Source organism: Psammomys obesus, unplaced genomic scaffold (genome assembly GCF_907164565.1).
Source record: "Psammomys obesus unplaced genomic scaffold, mPsaObe1.curated_primary_1811, whole genome shotgun sequence".
NCBI lineage: Eukaryota > Metazoa > Chordata > Mammalia > Rodentia > Muridae > Psammomys > Psammomys obesus.
The window spans coordinates 13,345,512-13,373,243 of NW_026596131.1; the positions used below are offsets into that span (position 1 = coordinate 13,345,512).

The window sequence follows — 27,732 nt, forward strand, 5'->3', positions numbered from 1 at the left end:
CAAGCTCAGCGACGATAGCTGAGGCTGGTGACCTTAGCGGGATGAGTCACAGACCAAAAGTTCCGTCTACTCTGAAGCTTCTGGAAGGCATTGAAGTTTCTCTTCTTTTCTCTCTTGAACTTCTTAATTTTCTTCTCCTACATCAAGAATCACAGTGTCATAGTACCCAGAGAGGGCTCCTCCAGGCCTCAGAGGGCTCTCCCTGCACACATGGCATGTGCCTCCTAGACACAGACGCAGTTGCCATGCCACAGATGGCACCCACGGCTCCCCCAGCCCCACTCCCATGGCTGCCCAGGGTACCAGGTGCACAAGGAGAAACAGCCCAGCAGGGAGGGAGCCCAGAAGGCTGACTCCAGCTGGCCTCAGCCGCCCTGAGCATGACTGCACTAGGAACTGCTGTCAGAGCTCATGCTGACAGGCACCCGCTGCCCCGAGCCTATGGTCGCAGCCACCACTGTACCTTCCCTCGATCAAACTCTTCGTCCCAGTCGTCCACCACGGTGTGCATCCGGGCCAGTCTGCTGTCTTTGATGGCGTCCTGACTGACGGCTGAAGGCTCACCTTCCCAGGTCAAAACTGTACAAGACACCTGTCAGTGCCTGTGGGCCCGGTCACCCTGCAGACTCTTCTCAGGGCCTAGCTATTCTAACTACTGAGAAACAGTCACCCTGCAGACTCTTCTCAGGGCCCGGCCACTCTTAACTCCTGAGAAACAGTCAAACCCGAAAGGGGACACACAACCCGAGGGGGTGACTACCGTGTGCTCCCATTCCACTGCAAACCCTCTGTAACCTGCTCTCACGTCAGACAAAGAGCGTCTTTGTTCATGCTCCAAGTCTGCCTGTGAACACGGCCAGCAGCAGGACCGCTAATAGTGCTGCCGGGGCTTTGGCACCCTGCGCTTCTGTCCTGGGGACCGGATACTCTGCTCAGCTGGCCTGGGGTTTGTGCTCCCCACTTTGTCCTGCTCTTGATTTTATTTTATTTGTGAACACAACCTGCCTTTGTGGCACAGTAGGGGCCAGGTTACAGCATATTCAACATCAGTTTGAGTTTTAAGCCCAGGCAGTGCAGTCTCCCACATCTCACAACACACTAGGACCCACTTCCTTCCACGACCCACTCTCTTGGAAGTGCAAGCCCTGCCTCAGATCCACACCTTTTTTCCCATAAGCTTTATCAGATGAGTCCCGGAGCAACTCCTGGACCACATCGGGTTCTTTATCTCTGTTCCAGGCGACAAGAGGCGCTGGCACCAGCCCTGTAGGCAGAGGACAAGCTAAAATCAGACCACTGAAGAAACAATCACACATCCTGGTAATGGCACCCCAGGTACTTGATTTCTAGCGATAGTCTTGTCCACTCATGAGAAAAGAACAAAGTCCCCTACAGGCCCAAGCTCTGAAGGCCTAGACTCTAGAAGGCAGGCATTGCTGGAGGTCTTCAGGTCACTGGGTGCTCACCCTCCCGGCGAAGAGCAGGACCAAGGCCGCCCTTCGGCTCTCTCTGGCCTCCAAACCGTCCGTGAGCACTTTTCCCTGTGTGTGCCATTGTGATGAGCTGCCCCACAGGCCCAGAAGTGCGAGGTGTCTGGCTCCTAGACTGGAGCCCCGCCTGCCTGCCTGCCCTCCTCCTGGGCTCTTGCCACTATGCCCAACTACATCTCAGGTGTTTGTGGCTAGTGTTCCCAGTGGCCTGCCATGAGGAACAGCAAGTAGCACCACTGTGGTTGTCAGCAGGAGTCCTCACCCAGGCGGTCACCAGAAGGATGACCATTCATGCTCAGTTCAGGGACTGGGGTGACACTGGGCCTCAGACTCCAACGGCTTTCCGGGTGCTCATTTTCTTCTTCCTCCTGTGGTGTCTCATGCTTTCTTTTTCTTTTCTTCTTTCTCTGCAACTCTGTCCTGGCCTCGGGCTCACAGTGGTCTGCAGGAGAGCAGCTGTGGGGAACCAGGGGAGGGAGCCAGTTAGCCTTGCACAGACACCACAGGCAAGGCTGGGGCTCTAGCCACAAGCCTATGAGACAGCCCAGCTATTAAAGGCACTTGGCAACAAGCCTGCTGACCTGAGTTTGATCACTACTCTCTCAAGTTATCCACTCCATATGACCCATGTTATACAACCATGCTCACATGCACACACACAAACAAATAATTATTAAAAAAATTTTTTTGACATGGCTCAGTGGGTAAAAGTGCCATCAAGGCTGATAACTTGAGTTTGATCCCTAGAATATACATGGTGGAAGGAGGGAATTAAGACCTACCTACAAGTTGTCTTCTGACTTACACACAAATGCATGTATACACACACACACACAAATTAAAATTAAAAAAAAAATTGAAAGAAAAAAAAAAAACAACTAAATAGGGCTGGAGAGATGGGTTAGTAGTTAAGAGCTGGCTGTTCTTCCAGAAGACCTTGGTTCAACTCCCAGCACCCATGTGGAAGTACACAACTACCTATAACTCCAGTTCCAGGGATGTGACACCCTCACAGCAATATATATAAGCAAACAAATAAATACAAAACCAAAGCTGTGCCTCAACATTCCTGAGGACCGCTGGCAGCCCCGTGTGAGTGACTCGTTCCACACTGAGCTGAGGAGCTGGCTGTGCTGTGTGAAGCTTGCTGTCCACAGTGACTCACTCAGCACGACGCTAGAGATACTACATGGTCCCTCTTGCTCTTCCCAGCCAGGTACACCACACTTTACGCTGCTGCAACTACACCTCCTCACACAGCCTGGCCTGGGGATCCCTGGCCCCATGTGCTTGGCCTTCCTTATGCAGTGATGGCCATGGCCTAGCTGTGGATGTCCTCTTCCACCGCTGAAGGAAACTGGCACCCACTGACACATTCCACACGTCCAGGCCAGCTCTATTCCCACACCACTTGGGAAGGCCACAGGCGCATCCAAGCCCTTACCCATGCTGTAGCAGGGCCTGGGACAGGGTGGCTTCCTGGCTGAGTCCTTCTGATCTCTTCCTCTTCCTCCTCTTCCTGCTGCTCACATGGTGACTGTCCAGGATGTGACTCAGTTGATGGCCATTTACCTGGGGCTGTGTGCCCTCTTCCTTCCGGCCCCTGGCACTCCCAGGCTGGTCCTGCGGCTGACCTTTCTGCTGGGGAGCTGTGGCAGCCATGTCCTCCAGGCACTTCTTCTTTCTTCTCTTCCTGCGTGCTGCTGTAGGGGCTCCCCTGGGGCACTGTGGGAGGTGCGTGTCTGTGCCCAGTCTCTGGAGATCTCCATCGGGGGTCTTTTTCCTCTTTTTGGAGAGGCTGTGCAGGGCCTGGCTGGCCTCTGGCAGCTGGTGTAACCGGGGCATGAAGTGTCCATTGACCTGAGGCAGGGGGGTCCAGGCAGAGGAGCAGCCGCTCTGTGGCTCGGATGTCCCTAAGGGCTTGGCGCTACTACTGGACAGTGATGCAGAGTGGGGGCTGACAGGATGCTTCAGGAGGGCAGATGGTTGGGGGGCAGGTGCAACAGCCCTGTGGACAATGGGCACAGGGAGAGTCATTGTGAAGAACTGATCAAAGCCACTCTTCTGCTGGCCTCACCCCGCCTCCCTCCACACCTGAAAGTTGGGTAGGGAGGTGGGTTTGAGACAAGGTCTGTGTAGCTCTGGTTGGACTGGACTTTGCCCTGTAGACCAGGCTGGCCTCCAACTCAGACCTGCTTGCCTCTGCCTCCCAAGTGCTGGGATTAAAGGTGAGTGCCACCATTCCCAGCTCACTATCAAATTTTAAAAGGTTACTTTTCCTCTGTAATTCTTAGACGCACACATACTCCATGCTTTTTGAAGGTGGGCTAATAAAATTCAGTCTACATAAAATCAGAGTTAATAAAAGCAATATATGTCTTTCAATGAGGCTTTTTTTTTTTTTTTTTTTTTTTTAAGTAGTGCTGAAAATTGAACCGAAAACCTTAGGCAGCCAAGGAAGCACTGTACCAGTGGGCTACCATCCAGCACAGATCAGAGGACAATCAATTCCAGTTTTTTCTTATTCAGGCGTGACGGTAAATACCCGCAATCCTAGTACTTGAGGGATGGAGGTGAGACAATTAGGCATTCAAGGCCAGCCTTGACTACTAAATGAACTGAAGGCCAGCCCGAGCCACATGACAGCCTGTCTTAAAACAGACAAAAAACAAACACAAAGAAACATCTGTTTCACACGCACAAGGCCCAGGCACTGCACAAAAATGTGTGTGGCAGCACTTGCTTGAGATCCCAGAACAAGGAAATAGAGGCTGGACAATCAGAGGTTCAGGTTGCTGTCCAACATGCATCTGAGTCCCGCCTGGGCTAAAAGGAACGTTTCTAAACCCAGCAGGCCTCAATCCCAGCCCTCGGGAGGCAGAGGCAGGTGGATCTGGGCATCCAAGCCAGCCAGGGCTATATTAAGCAAGACCCTGTCTCAAAACCAAAACAAAAAACCCTTCTTTCAAAACAAAGTAAACAATAACACAAAAAACAAAATGTTTTTTGTTAAAACATTAAAAACTTAATGTTTCAGTTTTCAACTCAAATGTGTTAAGAGGTGAAATATCACTAAGCAAAAACAAAACAAAATGAAACAAAAGAACACCCTGTCCAGATTTATCTTCCACTAGCCAGAGGCCACAGTGTCCCCATGGACTGAGCACTCCAAGAACAGTGAAACAAGCCAAACATCATCCATGACTATGTTCCTGTGAATCTGGGAGTGCAGACTGGGAACCCAATTTCATAGAGGCAAATACTATAAGAGGAGTAAGGCAGGGATGAGCACACGAAGCATGCCTGTGTGGTCACCTCAAAGGTTTAGTGAATTCATGGAGACCGTCCTTGCCATCATCCAAACCAAAACAGACTTGCTGTGCCCCCTGTACTAGCGTCACTCTAGAGTGCTGTCTGCTAGAGCTTTAAAAAATATTCTCAGTAGCCGGGCGTATCGATACCCACCTTTAATCCCAGCACTCCAGGATCTCTGAGTTCAAGGCCATCCTGGTCTATAAAGTTCCAGGACAGGCAGGGCGATTACACAGAAAACCCAAAAGCACGCAAGCAAACAAACAAAAACAAACAAAAAAACAAAAAACCTTAAACCCCAAAACACATTACATTGAAGCTAGAAAGACGGCTCAGCAGTTAAGAGCACTTGTTGCTCTTGCAGAGGACCCTGATTCAGGTTCCAGCCCTCACAAGGACGCTCACATCCCCCTGTGCCTAGTTCCCCTTTTTTTGACCTCTGTGGGCACCAGGTACACACATGGTGCACAGAATACATGCAGGAAAAACAGTCACACACAGATCTAAAAAACAATTAGAACATACTAGTTTATGCCAAGTGTGGTGGTGCGGAGCTTTAACCCAGCACTGAGGAGGCAGATGGCGGAGGATCCGAGTCTGAAGCCAGCCTCAGACTATATATGTAGTCTATGTGGTCAGACCCCGCCTCAGACAAAGAACACAAGGAAACAACTCCCCCCAAAGTCTCAGTACTTGGGAACGTTAACATTTAAGGAGACCCCACAAATGTTATGCTGGACCATATATATGCGTTGGGTGTGGGCAGCAATGGAGATGTCACCCTCAGAGCATTGTGGAACAGGCTGACGTAAGAGTGAGACTGGAGGAGGGCCATAGAACTTCACTCTCACTTTCTCTTAGGTCTCATCTCCCAGCTGCCAAGGCATGTGGGTCCCCATGAGCGCAGATGACCGTGTATCAGATTTGTCAGCACTCCTAACGGACACAAGCACCACGGGTTCTAGCACCTCACTGGGGCAGGAAGATCATCCACAGATGAGGTTAAAGAACCTAAGGAATTCTACAGCACCTGAGAACCTAGTTTCCCTCTTCAAGGACTGGCATGCAGTCAGCAGCCAGGGGCTGAGGGATGACCCTAGCAGGAAAGATGTCACTGCAGGGGTCCCATGATCACAGGGGACCCTGTGACTTTCTAAGGGGCTACCAGCCAGGACAGTGCACAACACTCCAGGTTACAGTGTGCTGTGGCAGGCAGGCGAAAACGCCAGACTTGGACCCGGGAAGACTGAACCAGCTCTGCCCAGCTGAGTCTCTTTTACCAGACGAGGTGGAAAGGGGCCTCTGCTCTCTAATCTTCGCCAGCCACATACATGTAACCACAGCAGGACAGGAGTCAGCACCCAGTAGTGTGTGCCCAAGCTCACCTGGTTTTACTGACAGGCCCAGTGGAGGCAACGACGGGGTGGGTGGCTTTCATGGGGTAGGTGAGGTCGGAGAGTGCTGAGGGGGGAGGTGAGCGGATGTCATTGCCGGTCGCCCTCCGTAGGGTGCTGGCCTGCAGTTATTGACATAAATAAAAACTTGGTGGTCTAAAAAAGGTTTCCGTGAGTGAAGAGGTAAAATAAAATTGAAAAAGAAATAAAAATAAAATAAAAGATCCCAGAAAGATGAATGAAGGGACAGAATAAAAAAGGGGAGGGGGTGGAAGAGAGGGGATGGCAGAAGAAGAACCAGAGAATGTTGTTGGTTAGAAATAAAAAGGAAAAGGAAAGACATTTAAACAACTAGCCCGCACAGTTCCCACACATCACTCACTGCCCACACAAGCTGAGTGGGGGCTCCCCAGCCTCCCCTTCCCCTCCTCCAGCAGGATCAGCTGTCCTTCCGCTCAGAGCAGCCTGCTGGCCCACAGCTCTTCCTTTGGCTCAACTAGGAGACTCCATCTATAGAACACTGGTTAGTTCTCTCAGCCTAGACCACCAGCAACCTGAGGGGACCAGATAACTGGGGTCTCCTCAAAAACATCTCCACCTTAAACAGCCCTTTTGCAACCTGCACACTGCTGGGCCCGCCAATAGGCCTATAGGTCCTCTGAAGGCGCGGAAGTGCCATCATCTACCATGATTCCCTGTCCTCCTGACCTCACTCGTCCAGTCCCAGGGCACTTCCAGAGAACAGACCCCCACACACCCACCTTCTTGGCCGACAGGGCCAGCTTTTTGGCTGGTGGAGGAGACATGAGGCTTGTGGGCTCGGTGGTGCTGCTCAGGGCAGGCGACTTCAGCTTCACCATCTTGGGATCTACCCCATTCAACAGCGCTTTGGAATGGCCAGGGGTGGGACAGTTTGTTCCCTGAGAGTCACAGAAATGCACAGCTCTGCCCTCTGGGGTCTGTGGGGTCTTGGCAGGGTCACTGCTGGCAGAATGCTCGGGGCTCGAGCTGCTTGAGGCTGCCTTCTCCAGGTCCACACCATTGCCTTCCCCCTTCAGCCTGTGCCCATTAGTAATGGCTTTGGCCAGGAGCTTTGGTGAGGTAGAGAAGATGGTGTCCCTGCTTGCCCAGGAACCAGGCCGCTGGCTCTTGGATTCGCTGGTCCCAGGAGAGCCCTGAGAAGTGGTCGGGGATGCAGTCAGGGACTGCTGTGGGGCTGACTTCTTCACCTTCTTTCCAGGCTCGTCCAGAATGGTGGGCGTGTGTGTGGGTGTTGGGGTGAGTCTCGGGGAAGGGGACCCGGCAGGTGTCTTTGCAGGAACACATCCGTTCTGTAACTTCAGACCAGGGACAGAGCCGTTCCTGGACACAGGCACTCCCACCTCCTCAGGGGCCTGCAGCTTCTTCATCATCACAGAGTCCTGTCGCTAAAGAAGACCAAGACAGAAAGTCATCAGAGCCCAGGGGAGCACTGGCCAGTGAACACGGTGAGCCAACACAGGCTGTCCCAGCAGGAGAACTGGGAGCAAACTGGACCCGGCTAACAGCGAAGACTCTCGGGGCTCTGGGACTTGAACAAAAAGCAGGCTGCACTTTAATACCGCCCTTACTATCGGTGGCAGGGTCTCACCAGGACTTGAGAATGCACAAGGGGAGGCTCTCACAAGGCCCACCGTGTAAACACTGTCCCCAGAAGGCCTCCTCACACCTGTCTCAAGCCCTCCACACAGGGGACTCCCTTCCTGTTTACAGTCTCACCCCAGCACTCATGAGCCTCTTGATGGTTTACATAAACCTGCTGCAGCAGTGAAACAAACAATAACAAAACACAAACTTCTTTCTAAGCTTTTATATCTGCCAACAAAATACATTTGATATTTTAGAAGCAAGTTTTAAACTCCTGTAAGTCAGAGGGAATGAGTCTTGGGGTGGGGGGAGGAATTTGGCCTAGTGGTTAAGAACACTGGCTGCTCTTCCAGAAGACCTGGGTTCAGTTCCAAGCATACACAGGCGGCTCACAACCAACTCTAATTCCAGTTCCGAGGAATGCAACACCCTCTTCTGGCCTCTGTGGGTACTGCATGTACATGTACAGACAGATACGGCCACAAACCACCCATATACATAAAATATAAGTAAATCTTTTTTTAAAAGGGAGCCATTTTCTTCGGCTACGTCTTCGTCTGCCCATCTCAAAGAACTGAGGTGCAGAATGCACAACAGCTCACTTCCAAGGGCCTCCCCTACGACCCCTGGTTGAAGAACTGAACAGTCTCCCAGGAAGCTACATACATCACTAGAAGGGGTCCTGCCCTGTGCAGCACTCTCCAAGTCAAAACCTGCTTTCTGATACACCTTTACTCCATGAACTAAAAATGTGCTGGCCCTCTGCATCCTGAGCCAAGGCCATATACACATAACCTACTCTATAGTCTACTATCTGTAAGCCTTTCCCGATGGCCACCTCCTGCCTGAACACATCTACCTGCATCTCCTCCTCAGGTACCACGGTCCTCGTGGCTCATGCAACGTCTCACACAATCAGCACTTAAAAAGACTACAGTCTTGTTTGTACTTAGCAGGCCTGCCAACAATTTATTGAAAACGCAATTCCTGGGCTGTGGATTATCTCGTTAACTTCAACTCCTGTGGACAAACTGCATTTTCTCTTGTACTGGCAACATATGTCTACTTCCAAACACTGCCGTGGTCCTCACTGGGTCATCCCTTGCCCTCCACAGTAACCATCAGTGTGTTCTTTGCTTGAACAGACACAAGCGGAGCTGCTTTCTAAGGCCTCACATCTTTGTAACCATGAGGTGAGCATGTTCTGTTTGCACAGACATGAGCAGAGCTAGGACCTCAGGCCTCACAAGCTGAGCACACACTGACCACTGGGCAACACCTCTCCCAGCCCCTACCACAAATTTTTTTTTTTTTTTTAATTTTACTTCTTCTTTCTGAGACAGGGTTTCTCTGTATAGCTTTTTTGGGGAAGTTAGGGGAGAGACCCAGAAGTTCACAGATGAGTTTATTGTTGTGCATGTATGTGTGTATATATACATATACATGTTTCTATTATGAATCATTTACCTATACTACAGACATCACATCCTTTAACTCACAGGCATGTCTGTGTCTAGCACCAATGAACTATAAAGAAACACCAGGTCTTGAATAAAGCAAGGACATTAGCTTTAACACAGTGAGGTGTTTCCCTGGAAGCCCCTGCTCAGTCAGCCTGCCAAGCTTGTCCAGCTCTCCTGGGCAGTGGCTGAGCCCTGAGCACCCACAGCCCTACCCTTCCCTTTCCGAGACAGCTGATGACCAACTTAAGAAATACAGTTGGTATAGTAGCCAGCCAACAGCTTCCTCCACACGGCAAGGTCCTCAGAGAGCCTGTAATTCTGAAGTGCTGGAAGAAGAGTGGGCTGGCCAGCTCTTCCACTTACACAGTACCTTTGCCATCAGCGGGGAGGAAACGACCCCATTGCCAGGGCTCTTCTTGGGGTGATCTGGGATGACATGGGGACGGCTAGGAAGAGTGGAGCCCACCCTGGAGACAGGGCCCTCAGGACTTTTCTTAGAGCCTGGAATCCTGCAGAGGAAAGAAAGGAGTCAGGGGATTTCTTCACTTATGCCAAGAATGTGATGCAAACAAGCTCAGAGTAATAGAAACTCAGGTTGTGCTTGTTTCTAAGTGACCAGGAAAAGAAGAGCATCCGAGGACCTAGTGTCTCAGGCAGGCTCAGAACCCCTGCCTTGACCCTCTGCCTTCTACATACTGGAGAGAAGCCTCAGACATGGGCGTGCACAGAGCCCTTCCAGAGCACATCCTCAAGGAGCAAGCAAGCCAGAGAGTGCCAAAGCCTGACCAAGACTGGGCACCGTGTCACAAGAATGCCTCAGGGACAGACGATCTCTGTCGGTGGCTCCCTAAGATCTGGCGTGCCCATTTGGTCAGTGTGCGGTGTCACTTCACCAGAGAAATGCTTGCCACACAAAGCCAAAGGTTGCACTAAGGCCACAGCATAATAGTTGCCCACCCACTGCTGTAGGCAGTCGGAGCCCTACCCCTCAGCGCCACCTCTTTACTCCCGGCCACAACAACACTGGGCTTCCAGAGGGCTTGGCTGGAAGGCTCTTCCCAGAGGACAAGCTCCTTACCGGAGCCCAAGTATTTCCCCTCCAGCAAATTCCCAGGAGCACAGAGACAGCAAAGGGCTTCGGACAATCCCAGGCTCGGGCAGGAAGATCATGCTTTCTCCACGGCACAGTCAGTTCTAGGGGGCGTGGGGGTTCCTCACCTCAGATAGAAGAGCACGTAGGCCTGCTGGTTCAGAACCACCTTGACATTGCTGGAATGGACCAAGGAGTCATTCATCTGGTACCATTGTCCATTGCTGGCCTGAGCAGCAGGGAGAGATATCAACATATTTATAGCAGAGAGACAGCGATCAAGAAGTGGGCCACAAGCTGAGCTCAAATTCTCAATTCCAGAATACTGAAGTTACAAAGGCATGGTTTACCAAAGCGCTAAATTAAAAACAACAAACCTTCACAATTTACATTTATCTGTCTCTCTTTCTCTATCAAGGGGGAGGCATGTGCAATCTGTCTCTCTCTCTATCTCCCTATCTAACTCTCAATCCCTACCTATCTTTCTATCTTTTATCTATCTATCTATCTATCTATCTATCTATCTATCTATCTATCCATCCATCCATCTATCTATGGAGGGAGGCATGTGCTATCTATCTATCTATCTATCTATCCATCCATCCATCTATCTATCTATCCATCTATCTATCCATCTATGGGGGGAGGCATGTGCATGTCCACCACGCTCGTGTGGAGGTCAGGGGATGGCCGGCGGGAGTCAGTTCTGCCCCTCCACCTTGTGTCCTGGGGGAACTCGGCGGGCGAGGCTTGCCTGTGACAACCGTGGCCACATCCGCCTGCTGAGTGAGCCCTTCTGCTAGAGCAGAAGGGAGCACACGCTTGCCTGCGCACGGCTGAGCACTCAGCCGGGTCACCACTCACCTTCACGTAGCAGTAGTAGTGTCCAGCGTGGCAGCTGTAGCCTGAGTGCACCAGGACAGCATAGAGCCCATACATGACAGGGTCACCACTGCTCTGCGACATGTAGGGACGCATGTTCAGGAACTCGGGGTAGCCGACATCCTGTTTAGAGACAGAAAGGCAAGTAGCACCCACTCGGGAATGTGGGTTATTGTCCTTAGAAAGGTTTGCTTTGACCAGTCTGAGCACTGGGGAGTAAAGCTGTGTGCCACCACTGCCTGGCTTCTTCTTCTTCTTCTTCTTTTTTTTTTTTTTTTTTTTTTAATAATTTGTTGTTATTTTTTATGTACATTGCTATTTTGCCTGCATGTATGTCTGTATAAGGGTGTCATATTCCCTGGAACAGGAGCTACAGACAGTTGTGAGCTGCCATCTGGGAACTGAACCTACGTCCTCTGGAAGAGCAGGTGAGTCATCTCTCCAGCCCTCACCTCACTTATTCTTAAAGGAACCCCAAGAATAGGTAGGCAAAAGCTAGAGGAACACCAATAAGAATGCATTATGTGTGGGGTCAGAAAGGTGGTTAATGAGTTAACAGCACTTGCTGCTCTTCCCAAAGACCCAGTTCAGTTCTCAGAACTCAGGTAGGCACTCACAAGCACCTGAAAATCCCAGCTTTGGAGAGGACGCCCTCTTCTGGCCTGTGCAGGTTCTGGCAAACACATGGCACACAGTCACACAGATGTATACACGGACAAAAAAATATAGCTGGGCAGTGGTGGTGCACACCTTTAATCCCAGCACTCGGGAGGCAGAGACAGGTAATCTCTAAATTCAAGACCATCGTGGTCTACAGAACAAGTTCCAACACAGCCAGGGCTACACAGAGAGACCCTCTCTCAAAACCCTGTCTTTAAGGGGGGGGGGTGGAGAGAGCTAAGAGCAGTGGCTGCTGTTGCAGAGGACCCAGGTTCAATTCTCAGCACTTCCCGTCTGTAACCAGTTCCAGGGGATCTAATATTCTCTCTGGCCTCTGAAAGCAGGTTTAAAAGTAATGCACAGATAAACGTGCAAAACACTTACACACATAAAAGAAAAGAAAATTTAAAAGGAAGAAAGAAATGCAGATTCCCAAGGACTGCTCTTGTGACAGAGCAGTGGAGATGTCTCAACAGGCGGGGTTCACTCACCTTGGTGATCTTCCCGCCACTGAAGTTGGCAAAGCGTTTGAGGGACAGAGTTAGGACGTTGGACGCTCTGTGGACGGTGAAGCGCTTGCTTGCTGGAACCTTCTTCTTGCACCTACAGGAGCGAGTGGAGAGCTAGTGCCATGCTCTACAGCGTGCTACCCTGCAGCACTAACAAAGGAAGTTTGCACCAATGGGCACGGGAACCCACGAGCCACCCGCTCCAAAGTAAAGAGAGCACCTGAAGGGAGCCAAGGCTAGAGACATTCAGAAGTCCCAAAGCAAATGACGCCCTCAACCAGGAGCCAATGTGACAGGTGCAGAAGACTGACTTTGGGTAACACGGGGAAGATGTGGTCATACACACAGAGCCAGATAAGAAATGGGCAGAAGCTGAGACAAGAGACAAACTCTCCCAAGCCAGGGGAAACAAATTTAAAGAGGGATAAAAACAACAACAAAAGTCCAATGTAGTCGTGGTGGTCTGCACCTTTAATCCCAGCAGTTGGGAGGCAGAGGCAGGAGGATCTCTGTGAATTCAAGGCCAGCCTGGTTTATATAAGTGAGTGCCAGGACTACTTGGCAAGACCCTGTCTCAAAAGAAAACAAAAATAAAACAAATGACCAATGCAGTTGTGCTGGCCTTTAATCTCAGCACCCAGGAGGTAGGGCAGATCAATCTATGAGTGTGATGGCAGCCAGGGCTACACAGGGAGACCCTACCTCAAAAACAAAACAAAAAACAAACACAAACCACCAGTGCTGTGGCAGGAGAACGCTGCGAAGTGGGGTGGATGTGCTCTTAGTGGTGCAGCTTTAAAACGACCTCCATGCCAACACCCACCTAGGATGTGCCTCCTAAGGACAACGGTCTGTGCTGAGACAGAAGCAGGAGCTGCAGACAAGTCTCATTTAAGATGAAGACAGCAGGGGGCGGGGTCTCGGTGTGTCAGGCCAGACCCTTTGCCTCTGACTCAGTTTCTACCCCAGACAACAAGGAGAACACACTGTTCTCCAACAAGCAGAGCCTTCGTCACAGGGACAGGTGCTGTGAGCAGTAGCTATGGGCCTCAGCACTTCCTGCCACCCAGGCTGCTGGGGGTCACCCTGAAGGAGGGTCGGCAGAACTTACGGTGTTCTGGATGACCACTTCCTTGCAAGCAGAGGACACTTACTTAGCGCACATATAAGCATTCTCTCCGCTCAGGGCATCTGGCTTCACAAAAAGTTCCAGAGCACGCACGATATTTGCAGCTTGCTGAGGAGGACAAAAATGGAACAGAATGAACAGATAAAAAAGCCTGACTCCAGAAGTCCTAGATTTAAGTTTTTTTTCAAGCTGAGGCAGCAAGTGATAAAACCTGACTTGCATAAAAATTGGCCTGCTAAGCCACCCCCACCCCACCAAAGGAGCAGACAGTGCCCTTCTTTAGAGGTGACAGGTGACAGCCATGTGAGGTCTTTCCCGTGAGTCAGGCACTTGTGCCGTGACTGCAGCTGGGTTGGCTCAGAAACTCAAGGTCCCAGGAAAGGCAAGGGCAGGCTGACAGCAGAGAAGTGACAGAGCCTGTTCCAAAGGGTACCCTTCTCTGCAAGCCCCAGTGTTTCACACTGTCACCGTGCCTCAGACCACGCAAAACTCAGCTCTACTGTAACTGAAAGGCATTTGCATAGGAAAAAGGCTAGACAGAGGCAAATGTTGGCTTCTCCACGCTGTGTGCGGCAGAGGCACCACTGCAGCGAACAGGCTGCAGGAGAGCCGAGCAGCCCTCGGTGTCTATTCTGACTCACAGTTCTCACTATTGAGTCCTACACCCTCCCTTTCATGCTGCCCCCAGGAGCACAGACCACTGCCCAGGCGTACCCGAATCTCCAGCGCTATGTCCAAGTAGGGATCATATGTGTCTGAGACACTCTTGCACACAGAGCACTTCACTGCAACAGAACAGAGGCAGTGGGCATCGTGAGCCAAGGGCATCACCCAGCCCCAAACCTTGAACCACAGGTCTAGAATGTTCAACCCAGCTCTCACAAAAAGTGACTGACCCATCAACTGGAGACACGGACACAGGTCATGCCAGGTGTGTCATCAGGCCTGCATGACCGGCCACTGCTTTCCAGTGGGAAAGGTTCTGGCAGCGGCAGAACACAGGCCTCATGCAGAGGACCAAGGAGCTCTCAAAGCTCCACAATCACCTCACATCCATGCTTCTTCAGCTCCCTCGGGGCACAGTCCTACAGTGGCGAGGACAGCCAGGCAGAAAGATGGGGCCTGTGCCTTCCAGCTCCCACCATGTGCTCAAGTTCTCATGGCAAGGGGGATGGCCTATCTGTCAGAGAGGGCTGACGACCTCCTAGCTCCACATGCAGAGCTGTTCGGCAGGGTGGAGAACACATAGGCTTACCTCGGGATCTGAGATGGCCACCAAAGATCTGATGCACCAGGGTAGTAGCCTGAGTCTGCCGATCCAACCTGAAAGGAGGCCACAGCCATGAAGAGGAGGCACAGTGCAAGGTGCTGCTCACAGCCAGCACCCTCAACCCTCCCGTCAACACCAGACCAGCTGACAGTCATCAGGAGATCCTTCCCCTACCTATCACCCGTTTCCTGAGCTCCCTCCTGAGCAAGACCTGGGCTTAGCCACACTGACAGCGCCCTCCTTGCTGGGCCAGGAGCAGCTCCTCCTGTTCAGCAGTCCACTTGACTGACCCTGACCCACTCCACCCTGGGACTAGTTATGGCCCTGCAGCATTCACTAGAGGACTGCAGCAATGCAAGGGTGTGGCCTGCATCCTGAAGGCGCTATCAGCTTGGCCAGACAGCCTCACTGCTGCTGAGCATGCTACATGGAGACCCCCATGGCCATCTCCCGTGTCGACATCACGCTGACCCCATGCTGAACAGTTCACTGCGCCCTGAATGGATGATGGCGCCAGGCCTTACTGTGAGCTTTAGATGCCGATTCCAAAACATTTAGAACAAAGTTTTGCTGTGCAATGACAGGCGATGAAAAACAAAACAAAACAAAACAAAAAACCAACCACTACTATTAACCAAGAAACGGGACAATTCAACTCCCCAAACCTGCAAGGCTACACAACCCTGAGCATAGTGAAAGGCAAGAGTAGGCAGATCCACAGGGCCACTGAGGGCAGGGACACAGACGCAGCTCCCACCAGCTCAGTGGCAGGGGCTGTGAGAACTGGAGGAGGCCGCTAGGCAGCCTGCAGAAACATAGGAAGAAGGTGAAAGTGGAAGGGTCATCCCCCTAAACCTAAGACCCTGAGCAGTGACATGTACGCCACTCCAGAGAAAGCCACCAACGCAAGAAGGTGCACGTCACTGGTGGAGGTCAGGTGGCCTCTGGAGTAAAGAATCGCAGGCAGCTCAATCTATGCACAGGTGGTCTATATAAAAAATGGCAACAAACCAGAAGGGGCGCACCATCAGGTGAAACCGTCCCCAGATGCAAGCACTGAACAGAAGAGAGACAACCAAGTCTAAATTGAACTAAACAGCTTGAGACACTTAGAGATAGAAAAAATGTCCTGACAGAAGACTTCAAATAAACAAACATGTGCTAACAACAAAATAAGATAAACATGCATCTCATTTTGGTTTGGAAGAGGGCTAAGTGGTTAGAAGAGCTTGGCTGCTATTGACCTTGGTTCAGTCCCCAGCACCCATGTCATGTGGCTCACAACTCCAGCTCCAGGGAATCTGACACCCTCCTGACACACTCCTCTGGCCTCCATGGGAACTCCTACCCCGTGCCACAGGCATAAAAATGATAAAAAAAGAAATCTTAAAAAGGAAAGAAAGAGAAAAACAAAAAACACCCAAGAAAGCTGGATCTGGGCATGGAGGTGCACACTATAATCCCAGCACAGGCAAAAGGACCAAGAGTTCAAGACTAGTCTTGGCTACCCATTACTCTGTTTAAGAAGAAAAGAAGTGCAGAAAGAAACAAAGGAACAACCTTCTAGGATGGAGAATGTGTTCAGAGAGCAGATCAAGTAAGGCTTGGCCTGGGCCTACTGACAAAACAACCAGAGACCAGAACTGTGGAAAAAATGTCAGAGCAGAGTCAACACCACAGAACTGTACCCTGGAGATGAGAGGCAGCAGAAGGTGGCGGGTGAAGCCACCTCCAGCAGCCAGATCCCCTTCCACAGAGACTCCAGAAGGACGCCAGTGCAAGGCCAGTTCGTAGGCCAAGGCCACCTTCTGTGAATGACCAGCAGCCCATCCATGCAGCACCTGCTGCAAAGAGTAACCCCTGGGAAGTGGCCCGGCCCACTCTCTCATGTGGGAGGTCAGTGCATGTGAAGTGCTGTGCACGTCTGGAATCCTGCTGTTTTCCAGATAGGGTTCCTCTGTGTAGCCTTGGCTGTCCTGGATCCACTTTGTAGTCCAAGCTGGCCTCACAGCGATCCACCTGTCTCTGCTTCCCTGAGTGCTGGGATTACAGGTGTGCTCCACCATGCCTGGCTCACAGATAAACTTTTAAAGATAGTCTAGAGCCCTTCCCTCAACTTGGCTTCTAGAACCAAGTGGTCCAGGTCTCAGGGCAGCAAAGGTCAGGAGCCTGGATGCCAACACTCCCGCCATCTCAGACAGCGTAGAGATGTAGGGCAGTGGGCATGAGAATGTGGTGCTGCCCCAGCGTAGAGAAGGTGTCCTCGGCAGAGAGCACGTGGGGAACTGAGGCACATACTTAGCATAGCCATTCAGGCAGGCCTTCTGCATCGCATCGATGGTGTACCGTAGGAATTCATGTGCATCCTCTTGGTTCCCAAATCGGAAGTGCCGGGCAATCTCTGGAGGAAGAAGAAAGGGATACAGAAGGGTTATGACTTTGTGTGGTCAACAGCCAGAGGCCACTTTTCCAAGAGCCAACACATCAAGGCACAGTGCTACAGCTTATAGTGACAGGAGGCTCAACCCTTCTGTTACTAGAAAGCAGGGTCTCCACAGCACACAGCAGCTGGCCCCTCTGATGCCCTTCCACATTCACATCCCAACTCTGCCCAGCTCTTGTGCTCAGCCACCTGTCTGATTTCAAACACAGCCTACCACCTGGCTAAAACCTAACTATTCTTCCAAGTGGTGCCTGGCAGAAAGCCTCCCTTCAGTGAAACCCTGGGCCCAAGTGTCTATGCTGTTGCGTGGAACCTTCCACACATGCTCATTCCTGAGACTTCCATCATGGCTTTTCTCCTCCTTCCTCCAACTGCAGAGGAAGCACTTGGCAGATGTTCAACCAAATATCATTCTTACTTTTCAGGTCTCTGATGAAGGAGACAGGCTTGATGGCGTTGCCGCTGTTGGCAAAGGCCTGGACCATGTGGTTCTGCATGACACACAGCATGCAGAAGCTTCCTTGGTGACCTGCAGTGGGTAAGAAGCAACTTCAGGGCAAACAATTTCCAGGGAATGCACAGTGACACCCCTACTCCGAGTGCAGGGTAAAAGCAACACAGACTATGTGTGACAACCTAGAGAAGTTCAACGGAAGCTTACCGACTAGCAAGCCAAGAGCCAGATGGCCTACCTCCTGCTCTTTATGAATGGGCTACTTTCTCATTAGACACTACACCAGAAGGGGTACATTCCTGCCTTTAAAACTCTGACTATTTTAAATAGAAATGTAGAAGGAATATGACCCAACCCTTCTCCGCCAAGCTTCGGGCAGTCTGTTAAGTGACACACCGATACTGTGGTCAAACTCCCCACAAACTCCCCACTTCATCCTTCATGAAGTCCTTGACCTTGCAGCAGGCCTGTCTGATCCAATCTGTGTGCTCACTCTACCATCTGCACATCACCACAGGCAGGGTAAATGGGCTCAGCAAGGCATGCTGGCTATCCGACATACCTGCAGTCTGCTTTCCTAACGCCTGCCTCCTTGTGCACCAGGGGATCAACCTACAAGTTCTGGGACCAAAGGAATTCATCAGCTTGGTGAGGACTGATTTAGTAAAACGATGCTATAACTCTGAATATTGGTTACCTAGCACACGTTAGCTGCTAGCTGCCCTGCCAAGCACACTTTTGATTCCGAGAGACAGCCCTGTACACGACAATCTTGTCACACAAAATTCAACCCAACCCAGTGATTTCTCCTCAGCATGGGAGACAGTGCATCAACAGCCCACAGCAACACTGGGCTCCCAGGTGGACAGGACAGGCCCAGAGCTGCCAACATTTAACATTAGTTAAATGTCAACATTTAACTAAATCAATCCACAAAGCTGACAAATGGCTCAAAAAGACTCCTGTGGAGGCTGGGCGGAGGTGGTGCATGCCTTAAATCCCAGCACTCTGAAGGTAAAGGCAGGCAGATCTCTTGTGAGTTCGAGGCCAGCCTGGTCTACTGTTGTGAATGTAAACATGTTTTTGTTTTGATTCCAAATGTAGGATATGGGACTGATTCAGATGGTCCACAGCAGCAGACTATTTGCCTCGTGCAGGCTGAGAGGGCTCTTTGCCAGCTATAAATAGTTTAAATCTGACCAGAGGAAGCAGCTAAGAGAACTGGGCCCCCTCTCCCACTAACCCTTTCTCTCTCCACCTGATGTTGGGGTGATGGAGGGATTGAGGTATAGTAGGGAGGAAAAAAATAAGAAATATAAATTAAAAAGTACACCAACAGTCTACAGAGCAAGTTCCAGGGCTATACAGAGAAACCCTCTCTCAAAACAAAGAAAAACAAGCAAGATTCCCACGGAGCAAAATCAAAAATGGAAGAGAGCTCTACAGGAAAAGAAAGGACAAGAAAAAGCAGAGGCGCTGCTGAACTTGGATAGGAGAATCTTCTACCGAGACCACAGGCCTGAGGACTCTTACAGCAGCTCCAGCTGCTCCTCAGCTATGGACACTCTCAGCAGCCCTCGGAGGGCCCCACACAGGCTGGACAAGGATGCTGCCCTGGCCACAATCACTCTTCTCAGGAAGAGTGCCCCTGAAGTCACCCCCCAGCTTCCTGCTACCCTGTCCCTGTATTCCCCACTCGCCTCTGGCCCCGCCTGACCTGACTGCTATTTAAGCACCTCCCTCCCTATGACTGCCATCCTCTCATTTTTCTCTAAAGTAGCTGGGTAAGAGCACCTGCTGCGAAAGCAAGAGGCCCTGGTTTCACACCCCAACACTCATGTCCAATGGCTATAATCACAGAGTGGTGACATGCAGACTGATCCCAGGAGCTTGTTGACCCGTCATCCTAGCCCAGAGATATCCTGCTTCAGTGAGCAAACCTGCCTCAAAAATTAAGGTAGAGAGTGATGGACAATCAACATACTCCTCTGCCTGTGTTGGTATCTGTTCATGCATGTGAACACACAAACACACATGCATGCACACTCTCTCACTTTCTTATCCTCTGGACATCATATTAGCAAGATTCGTTCAGAAGCCACTATACTCATGTGCACTGCTTGTCTGACATTTATTTACTTTTGTTTTATGTGTAATAGATATTTGGCCTACATGTATGTCTGTGCACCATGTGTGCCTGCTGCCCTCGGATGTCAGAAGAGGGCATCAAATCCCCTGGAAATCAAGTTATACATGGTTGTGAGTCACCATGGGTCCTGGGAACTGCCAGATCCTCTCAAGAACTGCCTGTGCTCTAACCACTGGGCCCCCTTACACAAGACTACTTACGCTCTGGCTGAGGGTGGGCTCGTGGTGTTGCTGTTTTTTTGCTAGACAAAACTTTTTCCTTAAAAAAACGTATGTACATGTATGTGGGTTTAGTGACCTATGTAGGAATACTTTTTTTTCCCTTTTTTTTGAGAGAATTTTACAATATAGTCCTGGCTGGCCTGGAACTCACAGAGATCTGCCTCTGTCTCCTGAGAGTTGGGATGAAAAGACCTTGCTGCTGCTCCTGGTTAGAATACTGTTTTCAGGGCACAAGAATGTTGTTCTCAGGGCTGAAGAGATGGCTCAGTGGTTAAGAGCACTAGCTGCTCTTCACAGAAAACCTGGGTTCAATTCCCAGCACCCACATGGCAGGTCACAACTGTCTGAAACTCCAGTTCCAGGATATCTGGCACCTTCACTGATATACATGCAGGCAAAACACCAATGCACATAAAATAAAAATAAATAAATCTTAAAAAAAAAAAAAAAGAATGTTGTTCTCAGATGGGTGTGGTGGCACATGCCTGTAATCCCAGCACTCAGGAGGCAAAGGCAGGTGGATCTCTGTGAGTTCGAAGGCAGCCTGGTCTACAAAGTGAGTTCTTTCTAGGAATCCAAGCCTACAAAGAGAAACCCTGTCTCGTAAAACAAACAAACAAACAGAACAGCAACCCAAACCAAAGTTCTTTGCTAGCACAGTCTTGCACAGAGGTGGTAGGTGGTCCGTCACCCATGCGCTTCTGTACTTCACAGCACACACTTATAAGGTTACTGTCTGTAATGCTGGTCCTTTTGCTCACGATCAGAAAAGAAAAGCTCTCTGTCACTACACTGAATTTTGTTGTCATCACCACCATTTTCAGGGAGGCCACTTTTTCAGGTGACTGTTTTACTCCACCAATACAGTAAGTACCTGACCACCTAGATAGGAAAACAAGCCATTTTTTTAGACATCCCTGTGCCAAGTGATACAACAGCAAGCCCCTGACAGAGTTCACTTCATCCTTATAATTCTGTATGGAAGATTCTGTAAAGCAGGGACAGGAGGCAGAAGAGAGTCGTAGGACATTGTAAAGACACAGCTGCTTAGCTGCAGAACTGGGCCACAGACAGGCGGGAGGCCCTTTCAGCACGCTGAGCCCACAGCATCTGCGGGAGGCTTTCCTACAGAAAGCCTGCACTCTCCACAGGCACCCAGGCTTCTCCAAACAATTGCTACCGCTGCCCAAGCTGCTTGGGCTTTAACAAGTTCGTTAGTAAGGTGGGACAGCGGTCTTCTTTCTCATATTGCCTGTCTCCAGGTTTAAGAACCCCTGCAGCGTAAACTACTGAGTGTTCTTTTTCTCTTCACTGGAACTGCAGCTGAAGTCATGAGCTAGCTCCTGCTAAGTCTCACAACTCTCTTCTGATAAAATCATCCCAGTCTGTGGAGTCTTGCTGCTCCCATCTCAAAGGGCTCTTATCCACTGCCTACCTTTCTTGTGTCTGTGTTTTGCTCCTCAGGAGTGGTCCAACTTTTGAGACAGGGTTCTTACTGGCTTGAACCCCAGGCATGGGCCTGCCTCCGCCTCCCCAGCAATGTACCACAAGCACACTCCCACCTGAGCTATCCCCCAACCCAGCATTACAGTCATTATTAATGAGCACTATTATTCACATCTATTTTATTTAGTTTTGATATTGTAGTTTACTTCACTCAACTTTTAAACATTTATAACTTTTATTTCCTATGTAAGATTTTAATTATTTCATGGGCATAAGGATTTTGTCTGCATGCATGTGTCTGCGCCCAGTGTGTACCATCACCTGAAGGGGGACAGGTCCCCTGGAACTGGACCTACAGACACTTGTGAGTCATCATGTGTGTGCTGGAAACTGAACCCTGGTCCTTTGGAAGAGTAGCCAATGCTCTTAACCACCAAAGCATCTCTCCAGCCCTTTATTTTAATTATGTGTCTGTGTGGTGCGCGTGTGCACATGACTGAGTACATGCCCACAGAGGTCAGGAAAGGGTGTCATCCCTGGAGCTGAAGCCACTTAGTATGGGTGCTAGGAGCTGACCTCGGGCCCTCTGGAAGAACAGTACATGCTGGTAGGCCATCTCTCCATCCCAATTTCTTAGGCAGCTTTATATACAGGAGTAAGCACTTGGTCTTCAAGTACAGATGTGCACCACATGCATGTCTGGTGCTCGGAGAGGACAGACCATGCGAGAAACCATGTAGACACCAAGAATCAGATCGGGGTCCTCAGCTGGAGCAAGACATTGAAAGCTGCTAAGCCACTGCACCAGCCTTTTCACCCACTTTTAATTTCTACTTTGGGGCATGTTTTGCAGTGTATATTAAATATTCTGGTTCATTACACACATAAGACAGCTGAGCAGACACAGTGCAGAGGTACTCTAGAGAGCCGCCCCGGCCTGAGTGGACCCGTGAGCGGCCCATCCTACAATGGGCAGAATCCCCATGGAGTCCCATTGACTTCACACTGCATGTCACAGACAGAACAGCGGGTTCATCCAGCTGCTGTTAGTCAGGAAAGCATCTGGCCCAATGACTCACAGCACAGCCCCACCGTAAGCCCCACTCACAGCTCCGCGCATGCTCCTTGGAGAGCAAGTAGTTGGCCAGAGGCGGTGTGTAGGTCAAGCACTGAATGGTGGAGTTCAGGAAGCAGGTGTTACCCAGGTTGTGCAGCCCTGCGCCAACACGGAAAACACGCTCCCACCTTAGGGAGAGCCGCTCCATGGGGAAGAGCACCTTCTGTGGGGCAGGGACTCCATCACCTCCAGACACGCGCTCAGTGCCTAGACAAGAAGGAAATGAGAGAACAAAGGAGACCAGGCCGTCCCAGGAGCCTACCAGATTGCCTAGTCTGGAGCTCAAGAACCCTGTGTGCAAGAAGCAGCAGCAGGTACTAGCTCTGCACCACTCTTATGTACCAAGAACCTACCCAACTTCTAGATTTTCAACTCCCATTTTCTTTTCTCCTCAAATTAATTATGGGTGTATCCATGAGTGGAAGATGGCATGTGTGTGTCAATTCTTCCCCTCCCACGGTGAGGCCAAGTGTGTCCTATTGTTCTTCCTGCTGGCTGCACGCTCCAGGCTGACAGTCCATGACTTCCTGGCAATTGTCCTGTCTCCTCTTCACAGCTCACTAGGTGTGTTGGGGTCACAGGTGTACTGTAGCACACAAGTCTGGCCATTTACGTGGGTTCAAGCTGCGGACTCTGAGTGGCCAGGCTCTCATAGCTCTCATGGGCTTTCACCAGCCATGCCATTTCTCAGGACCTACTTTCTGACCTCATTAAAGATGCAGGCCACACTCAAGGAACGTCCAAGTACACAGACTTCCTTCCACTCGCCCTGTGTCATGGCATCTATTACTACAGCCCACTGAGCCCTGGAAACCCAGAACTACTCCAGTCACCAAAACAGCTGCACACTGGTCAGCACCTGGCCCAGTACCTGCTCTCCTGGCCTGGGGCTCATCTCCGCTCCTGTGGCGGCCAGCTTCCTCAGCCCTCGCGTTCAGCAGCACATATTTGCTCTTCAAGGACTCCAGCTGGTAAGAGAAGCTCTTGCTGGCTGGTTCGAACTCAATCCTCTGCAAAAGGACCTTCTTGGCAGAGGCGGCCAGCAGCTTGCCTAGGTCCCCATCCTCTGCCGAGTCCTTGCGGCCAGGCTTGAGCGCCTCCTTCAGCTTATCGACGATTGGCATGGTGCATTCCTGTGGGGTGGGGAAGACCCCGGAGCCATGAACAGCTACATCTTGGACTAAGCACATGGCTCCCGCTTGCTCACCGTGCACAGCAGCCATCAGGACAGCTACCCAAAATGCACAGGGGCAGCTAAACGCACAGCAAGCAACTCTACGTGTGGCAATCGGCATTATTTCCTGCAGCTATTTAAAAATGGTGGACGGCTAATTCTCATACATGCTGATTCCACAACAAATGTGAAAGATGAGTAGTGAGGGATGGTGGTGGAGAGGCTCGGTGCACATACCACTCTTACAGAGGACCATGTCAGGCAGCGCACAACCATGCACAGCCAGCTGAAGGGCATCCACTACCCTCTTCCAGGATCCACAGGCACTTGGACTCACATATATACTAACACACATATGTATAATTGAAATGAAAGGAACGAAGTCTTGCCAAGGAGTAGTCCACACACCATTAGTCCCAAACTTGGGAGGAGTTCCAGGTGGATTTCAGTGAGGAGGGCAGCCTGCCTAACAGAGTTCCAGGCCAGCTGGGAAGCACAGCAAGACCCCCTCTTAAAACAAAGAAATAAAACAGTAATTTGTACACACACACACATACAAGTCAGATGGCCAGGCATGTCTACACAGGTCTCTCTGTGTTCTACAGAGGCCAGGGGGGCACATTCACTACTGACACATGGAACACACCTGCCTGTCCAGGCTGACAGCAATAAAGAAGTCACCATCAGGTTTCCATGGTTACTTTAAGAAAACAACACAGAGCACCTCAACTTCGCAACTGGCACATGATGAAATGACAGTATCTTACCTACACTGGTTCACATAAAATATATTACAAAAATCAATTTTACCTTTTTACGTCTCTCATGTAGCTGTTATGAACTTTGACCTTACATTTGGCCATTCTGTTTATACTAGGCAGTGCATATACAGATTGTCTCTCTCAGCTGGGTATGGCTGCTCAGTGCTGGCTTACTCCAACCACATGGGAGGCTGAGACAGGGGGAGTGCTTCGAATTCCAGACCAGCCTGGGCTACAGAGTATGACCATGTCTCAATTAGACAGATGGACAGACAGACAGACACACACACATATATACACACACACATACTTGATCTAAACCTGACTGAAGAACTTAAGAAAAGCTTAGTAGGCAGCAGGAACACAGGACCCAACAGTGGCAGACCTGTGTGTTCTGTCCCCTTGCTACAGCTCCAGGGACAAAGTGACTTATTTTCACACAGCCCTCATTCTTGGACTGTAAAATAGAGCAAAATAACTGGGAAGGTGGCTATAGCAAAATTGATTAGCCAGGATGCGTAGTTCACAGTAGTCCCTAACAGAGGCACGGTCCACCAGGACAACAGCACAGAAACTGTCACAAAGAGGAGCCCCATCCATCACCTGACTGCCACACTCATACCACCCCGCCCACCTCCAAACTCTCAGCCCACCTGGCGACCATCAGCTCCTGAAACTGCTCACTCACACCAGACAGATGAGCCCCACTACCCTGACTATCCAAGACTCAGCTACACAGGTGTACCCCTAAAATTTCTATACCCCCAAATAAATAAAATTAAAAACAAAAACAGAATGAAGCAAGCACCAGGCCTCTGGCACAAGAATCGCAAGTCCTTCTGTGATGGGACTCAGCAAGACTTTCACCCCCAGGAAGAAATGAAGAGACAAGGACCCCTCCAGGCCTTACCTGGGGTGCCTGAGCCTGGTAGCTGCTTCTCTCCGCAGCAGGGAAGGGAACCGGGTTCTCAAGGTGGGGAGGAGGAGCTGTCCCGGCAGGTAGTTCCCCTGGACTTCGGCCTGCTTAGTCACCAACACTGCCCAGTGTAGAGTCCAGAACAGGCACCAGCACCTGGAGGATGAGCAAGGAGACGGTCTGTCACCCATGGCTGGCTTCTCCAGCTACCTCTTCAGTTGCTTTTTTGTGTGAACTGTGACCTTCTATCAGGAAAACAGCATCAGTGAGGTTAAAAGCCAGGCACAGAGATGCACGCCTGTAACCCCAACATTCAAGAAGCTGAGGCAGCAGGATCAAGCATTCAAGACCAGCCTGGGTTACGTAGTGAGACTTTGTCTTAAAAAAAAAAAAAAAAAAAAGGAATCTCTATGCTGAATTCACACTGATCCAGAGGGCAGTTGTGCTAACAGATACTGAATTTATGACATGCACACATGGCCCTCTGCTCTCCGTCACAATCCGCACACTCCCCACACCCATGGGACAATTCCAGTCTGAATATCATGTCCAAAGATATGAGGCAATAAGGAAAAAAAAATTCTCAAACTTCTTTTTTTCATTAGCCAGTAAGGGCTTTTGTTTCTCTCAATAATTATGAAATTCTAAGTATAAACCTTTTCTTCAGTTCCCATCTATGATCAACTCAGTCCGGTGAGGTATGCATCTATTCAAACACACACAAACGCAAAGGACAGCACAGCTGACACAACTGAGGCTTCAGCAACTGTCTGACCAATCCTGATTCACCTCCCCATTCCCAGGTTCCCTTGCAGCATGCCCCAGAACTCTCACTCCATCCCTCCAATGCCTCCACCAAGAGGAGGCAGATGGGACGCAGCCTGTCTTCTGATCCCTGTCTTCTGAAAGTGACCCTGGCCACACATCAGTCACACCTGCCTTGGGGAGGTTGAGAACTATGTCCTGGCCTAACATGGGCGCAGGATGACCAAATGGGAGTGTTAACCCAAAGTCATTCGCCACATGGCCTTACACTTAAGTCAGGCTCATTCAGTCAGGATAATTTTTGAAGTTATGGCAGAAAAGTCTCTACAATTCTACCTGAAAGATATAGCTGTGTGATGCAGGAACAAGAAAAATGCTCTTGTAATTCCCAGCAAGCCCTCCGACACACACACGTACAGCACACGTGTGACTGAGGGATGCCCTCTCCTACCCAGGTCTCTTCAGGACTAGGACACTCCCTTCTGACAAACACCATTTAAACACAGTGTTTCCCTCTTCTCTTTAAACTGGTTTCCAAGAAAACCTTACCGAAGACTCCCAGGATCACTTTAAGCTGGTGATGGAGGCAGACAGAGCTGGGGTCTCCAACGCTCCCACAGCAGAGCATTCCGGGCCGGAAACAGTTGAAGCATACGACTCTCTGACATCCATTGCTAAGCTAGACCACGCACGTTGCTGGGGTACATCCCTCCCTGTTTTAGGATGCTATTTAACCATCCCCACCACCAAGGGTCACGCCACAGACGCAGGTAGGCTCACACACACACCAGAAGCAATGGACGTTTCGGTTAGAATGCTGTCCTGCTATGTGACATTTCGGCGTGGATGGATCCGCGTCAAGGAGCTGACCCAGCCCTAGACTGCATGCTGGACTACGGCTCTGCCTCCGCCCTGACTTGCAACCCCGGGAACCTTCTAAGGAACAGCCGCTCTGAGAGAGCAACCGCGGGGTCACCTGGATCCCTGCGACCCCTGATTCCAGAAGCACCCTGGGATGGAGCGAGACTGACGCAATTCCCTGGCCACGCTAGGGCTCGCAGGCACCCGTCGCAGCACCTGTCCCTTCCTGGGGGTCCCTGGCATCCCTTGATCCTCCAGGCCTCTCGCACCCCAACCCTCTCCAGTGTTCCCTACACCCCTCGCGTGCCCTGTCCTCCCCGGGGATCCCAGTCCCGCGCGTCCCCTGTTCTCCCCGCGTTCGCGGGCGCCGTCGCCGGCCACGCACCTGTCAGCCTTCGCTGGAGTCCCCAAACCCCGCGGGCAGGAGCGCGCACCTCCGGCTCTGCCTCGTGCCAAGCCCCGCGGAGGCACCTGCGCTCCGCCGCGCCCGACCTCAGCCTCCCAGGCCTCTCAGCGGCCCGCGGAAGGCCGCGCAGCAATAGCGTCCGCTCCGGGCCGGGCCTGCACGCGCACCATCCGGGCCTCCGGAGCCTCACACAC

The 27,732-nt window shown here is 50.9% G+C and overlaps 1 protein-coding gene across 2 annotated transcripts; it reads right to left on the reverse strand.

The window, feature by feature from the left end:
- Positions 1 to 5: 5 nt before the first annotated feature.
- On the reverse strand, positions 6 to 27,732 carry Usp36 (ubiquitin specific peptidase 36). 2 transcript variants are annotated; one of them, XM_055592124.1, is made up of 20 exons: positions 27,518 to 27,732; positions 25,501 to 25,662; positions 23,527 to 23,788; positions 22,647 to 22,862; positions 17,687 to 17,797; positions 17,124 to 17,226; positions 14,811 to 14,878; positions 14,270 to 14,340; positions 13,581 to 13,663; positions 12,409 to 12,520; positions 11,240 to 11,380; positions 10,504 to 10,604; positions 9,656 to 9,794; positions 6,958 to 7,623; positions 6,188 to 6,318; positions 2,935 to 3,498; positions 1,753 to 1,946; positions 1,163 to 1,264; positions 464 to 579; positions 6 to 137 (listed from the first exon to the last, which is right to left on the reverse strand). In XM_055592124.1, exons 3-20 carry the CDS (start codon positions 23,777 to 23,779, stop codon positions 6 to 8), a joined length of 3,303 nt encoding a protein of 1,100 aa, XP_055448099.1. In that variant the 5' UTR covers positions 23,780 to 23,788; positions 25,501 to 25,662; positions 27,518 to 27,732. The 2 variants fall into 2 exon arrangements, with proteins under 2 accessions (XP_055448099.1, XP_055448100.1); XM_055592125.1 differs by lacking the exons at positions 22,647 to 22,862; positions 23,527 to 23,788; positions 25,501 to 25,662; positions 27,518 to 27,732 and adding an exon at positions 18,285 to 19,320.